We start from the raw sequence: 4,283 nt of genomic DNA, 5'->3' as shown, positions 1-4,283 counted from the left end.
GCTGTCCGCCAGCGACTCGTCCGATGACTCTTCGTCTGGATAATCGTTGGCCTCGTGGTCCTCGTCATTGGAATCTTCGCTCAATCTACAGATCAGGCCAGCCACAGGCAGAAAAAAGAGCCGTCAAAAACACAAATCCAACCGAGCCGCCGTCTCTGAGCATTTTGGTCTTAACATAAAGCCCGTTCCTCAGCGGCGCCACGGATATCTATACAAGCATGTGTACCCGTCTTCTTCGTTGCTATCGATATCGGACTCGAGCATGTATTCCTCCACGTCTTCGCTCGGCATATCTTCTGACAGCCACCGATGCACCTCCGAGCTCACACTCACAACCGGCACACCATTCACGCTTGTTTGCTTTGCATCGTCTTCGTCTCTAGTTGCTGCGTCGTGTTGCCCTTCACTGGCAGAAATATCAACACAGTAAACGTCGTACACGTAGTCCTTCTCGTGCTCTGCTTCTTCACAGGCAAGTAGTGCTGTCTCCACATTGATGTGGCCTCCACGCTTGGCGAACATCGCAGCCGTAGCTCCATCATAATCCTGCTGAAGAACACTCGTACTACCCGAGCGCAACAGCACTTCGATCACATCGCTGCGTCCGTGTAGCGCTGCCGCCATAAGTATCGAGCTTCCATCTGCTGGGCGTTGAAATGACGTCGAGTCTACACGAAGCTCAGGTCGCCGCGCGTGGTAGATCTGGAAGAATGGTGCGAAGTCGTTGGCTCGGAACGCCGTCCAAATCGCCTCATCCAGCTCGCGCTCGTGCGGGTTCAGTACACGCGTAGGCTTCAGTCTCGCTCCGTTGACCGTGACGACATCAGTCTTGCTCGTTTCTACTATATCCTGTTCTGTGTCCTTCTCTGTGCTCGCTGCAGTCGCGACGTGTAGATCTACCAGTCGGATGCCGTGCAGTTCCATCGTCTGCTTCTCCTTGATCTCCATAATAGGTTCTAGTCCTCTGGACTTGAGCATTTCCTCTTTCCGACGTGCTTTAGAGCGACTTTGCTGTTGTTTCACACGCTTTTCGGTCTGTTTGGAGGCCGTGGGGTCTGTCTGGAACACTGGGACGAGCTGCTTCTTGGCCAACATGTCGGCGCGTTCATCTTTGAGCGAGCGTGCCTTGCGTTTGAGTCGTTCTGTCCACTTGACGCGACCTGGAGTGATGGGCTCCTCCACTGTGTCGATGTGCTTGAACACGAACCGCTTCTCAGTGGTCGACAGATTCGTAAAAGCCTGTACCAGGTCCGTCTTGGAACGCTTCGAGTCCGGCTCACTGTGCACCACCAGACACTCCATCGGGTCGTCGGTGCGCTTGCGCTTTATACGCAGAAAGACGTACGACGGTTTCCCATGAACGTCAGGCTCAGCTTTCGACTCGCGTGCAGCGGCGATAGACGGCGTCATGGCCGGCGACTTCTTGTCCTCCACCATTTTCTTTGCCAATAATGTACCGATATACTGGTACGCAAGGATGGCTACATTTAGTAGATAAAAAAAATTCTTGGGTACTGCAACATGCGTGTTGCCAGTTGTGTTTTGGGTTTGGAGATATTAATAGTGGATGCGTTGGGGAGGACGAGGTCTGGTTAGTGTGGCACTTGCAATTGACGGAAAAGGTGACTCTGCGTTGGAACCATGAGCGCTGTCGTGCTGGGTGATCTACGCCACGAAATGGACGAGAATGTGATTGTTACCTCCACGACCATGAAGCTGAAGCCGACACCAAAGCCTGCCGACATCAAGACAAGTTTTCTCATCCGAACGCTGCCGAGGGATTGCAACCCAACGCCCGTTCCTACCGGTGGATTGGGTGCCAGTGCATTGGGGTTGCTGTCCCCAATAATAAACCAGCCCAAAAAGCAAGATACAGAACTGGAAACTTTGCAACTCGATAATCCATTCGATGACATCACGGAGGACAAGCTAGTGAGTTGGAGGCCTGCGTGATAACTCTTTTCGACCTAGTTCCTTATGTTTTTATGCTCGGTGGTGTAGATACAATTGACAGGGAGTCATGACCTCGAGCGCGTCACTTCACTGCAGATATCGATCGACTCGACGAAACAATCGGTTGAAGTGATAGGGGAACTCTTGCCGTCTCTGCAACAACTACGGTTGCAGCAGAGCAACCTCAGTAGCTTTCGGGATCTGGGTACATCGCTTCGATCATTGCGAGTTCTTTGGGCGATGCACTGCCAGATCTCCGATCTCGACGGCATCGGAGCACTCATGAACTTGCAAGAGCTGTATCTACAGCACAACAAAGTGAGCGACATCAGCCCACTGACGATGCATGAGGAGCTTCGTGTGATTGGTACGGCTTGTCTAAAGCTGTTGAATGATGGTGGGGCGTACCGTTTACCTCATTGTACTGTGCTTCAGACCTCGAAGGGAATCGAATCACGGATATTGGTCAGATCGAACAACTCGGTAAGATCAGTCAACAGTATCACCACTCGGTATCTTCAATAACTAACAACTCGTGCTTCAGCGTTCTGTCCGCAGCTCATGTCGCTTAACCTAACGGGGAACTCAGTTGAGACCGTCAAACACTACCGTCAGATTGTTACCAATTTCGTGCCACAACTGGTGTCGTTGGATGACGAGGCACTGTCGGACAGCGAGAGAGTCAAGTTGTCGGACTCAGAAATCGACGCTGCCATCTGCAATCATCAAGATCGGCTTCACACCGATGTATCAGCTTCTGACCCGATGGTGCCGAATGAGCTCAGAAGTCCTCGTCAGCTTTCATCGAACGGACTTCCAGTGGATTCTCCTCGTGCTGACGACTCCGGTAGCCGCCTCACTCATGGAACCGACATCGTGTTCGCCGGAAACGTCTCGAGTGCGCTTCGTCGACACCGACACGAGGCAACGGGATCAAATCGCGATCTCTACAAACATACGGGAGGCAGTTCTGAGGACTCTGCAAGCTCTGTTAATACACGCCCTTCATCGAGTCATGGACTACCGGAACGCCCGAAGACGCCAGCACAACGAATCTCCATCACCGACACACTTGACCGAGCTCGAGAGCTTGACACCCACAAGCACAAGTCTCGCGACGCCATCTTGGACGAGCTGAAAACCTGGCAGCTAGATAGTGTCGGTACGTCGCAAATCGAAGTTCCCCGTGACACCAACAAAGCGCTCTACCTCGAAGACACCACAGCTAATCGCAGCAGATGTCGACGAAAAGGAAGCATCGACGGCGTCACTGGAAATGGGGCAGCAATTGTTGCTCGGCTGGAACGTCGACCCAACACGTCAGCTGGAGTATTGCGAAATGGAGTCAACGTCCGAGAAGCGTTTGTTGAGCCTGCACGAGTCCCACCGAGACCAAGGTCGCGAGGGGGGTCTTCAAAGTGTCGTGGGCTGTCCTCCGGTACGTCTACTGTCGACATCCTCATCTTAGATGGCAGCGATGACACGAAGCGACCATGTTCTCCAATCAAGACGTCAATAGCCAGCTACACGAAGGCTCTGGGACGTCAGCATGACTGGAATCTGGACGTGCTCTCCCCTACAGTGGACATCTCAACTGCTAAGCGCCATCTACCGACTTCGCTGAGCAGTAAACAGCAACTTAGACGCTCCCAAAGACAAGAGGAGAACGAGGATTCCAGCGACGACGATGAGTAAGTATCCCGTGAGTATTTTTTTGTATCTGGTGCGGTGGCATCAGCGTCTATGACAGGACTATATCCATAGTAGATAACATATTTTCTCTCCTTGTTTCGTGCTATAACAGATCAAGCGTGTGTCCAGCCGTGGTATCGGAACTCGGTAGTCCGACGCTAGTACCCAAGACTGCGTTCTTTAATGTGGCTGAAAGTCTGAATGCGATCGAAAAGTGGCGAGACGAACTGGAAGACGACGCAGAAAGACTTCGTCAACTTAAGTGTTGCAGGTCTTCCGAGTTGTCTGTCACCGCGTAACATTCGAGTAACAAAGGAAGCCACAAGTGTCGACACCGCAAACACCAGTTGCAACCAGCAAAACTCGCCAACTCGGCTGCAACTCAATCAGAAATTGACACTTGGTCCTGGAAATCATGAGAGTGATCGCCACCTCGTTCAGTTGGTGCGAGAGAGACAAGGTCAACTCAAGACACGAGAAGGCTTCAGATCTTTCCTTCGTGGGATCGATAAGGAGCGTCTGGAGACTGTTCTACGTCAAGCATTCGCTGATCCTGACAAAGTGAAGCGTCGAATGCAGCTCATGATTGGGTTCTTCCGTCACGAGATACAATAATTTTTATCAAAAAAGCACTAATA

The 4,283-nt window shown here is 51.9% G+C and overlaps 2 protein-coding genes across 2 annotated transcripts; one reads left to right on the top strand and one right to left on the bottom strand.

The window, feature by feature from the left end:
* Positions 1-189: 189 nt before the first annotated feature.
* On the bottom strand, positions 190-1,437 carry PITG_22149 (uncharacterized protein; the record flags this gene model as incomplete). Its single annotated transcript, XM_002909914.1, has 1 exon — positions 190-1,437. The coding sequence occupies one exon, from the start codon at positions 1,435-1,437 to the stop codon at positions 190-192; it is 1,248 nt and encodes a 415-aa protein (XP_002909960.1).
* Positions 1,438-1,710: 273 nt separating this feature from the next.
* PITG_22148 (uncharacterized protein) lies at positions 1,711-3,944 on the top strand (the record flags this gene model as incomplete). Its single annotated transcript, XM_002909913.1, has 5 exons — positions 1,711-1,932; positions 2,128-2,320; positions 2,389-2,436; positions 2,498-3,644; positions 3,758-3,944. 5 exons carry the CDS (start codon positions 1,711-1,713, stop codon positions 3,942-3,944), a joined length of 1,797 nt encoding a protein of 598 aa, XP_002909959.1.
* Between the last annotated feature and the right edge of the window lie 339 nt (positions 3,945-4,283).

Source organism: Phytophthora infestans, genomic scaffold, assembly GCF_000142945.1.
Source record: "Phytophthora infestans T30-4 supercont1.1400 genomic scaffold, whole genome shotgun sequence".
Taxonomy (NCBI): Eukaryota; Oomycota; class Peronosporomycetes; order Peronosporales; family Peronosporaceae; genus Phytophthora; species Phytophthora infestans.
The sequence above is the reverse complement of the archived record's forward strand: the minus strand, read 5'-3'. Positions and strand labels throughout refer to the sequence as shown.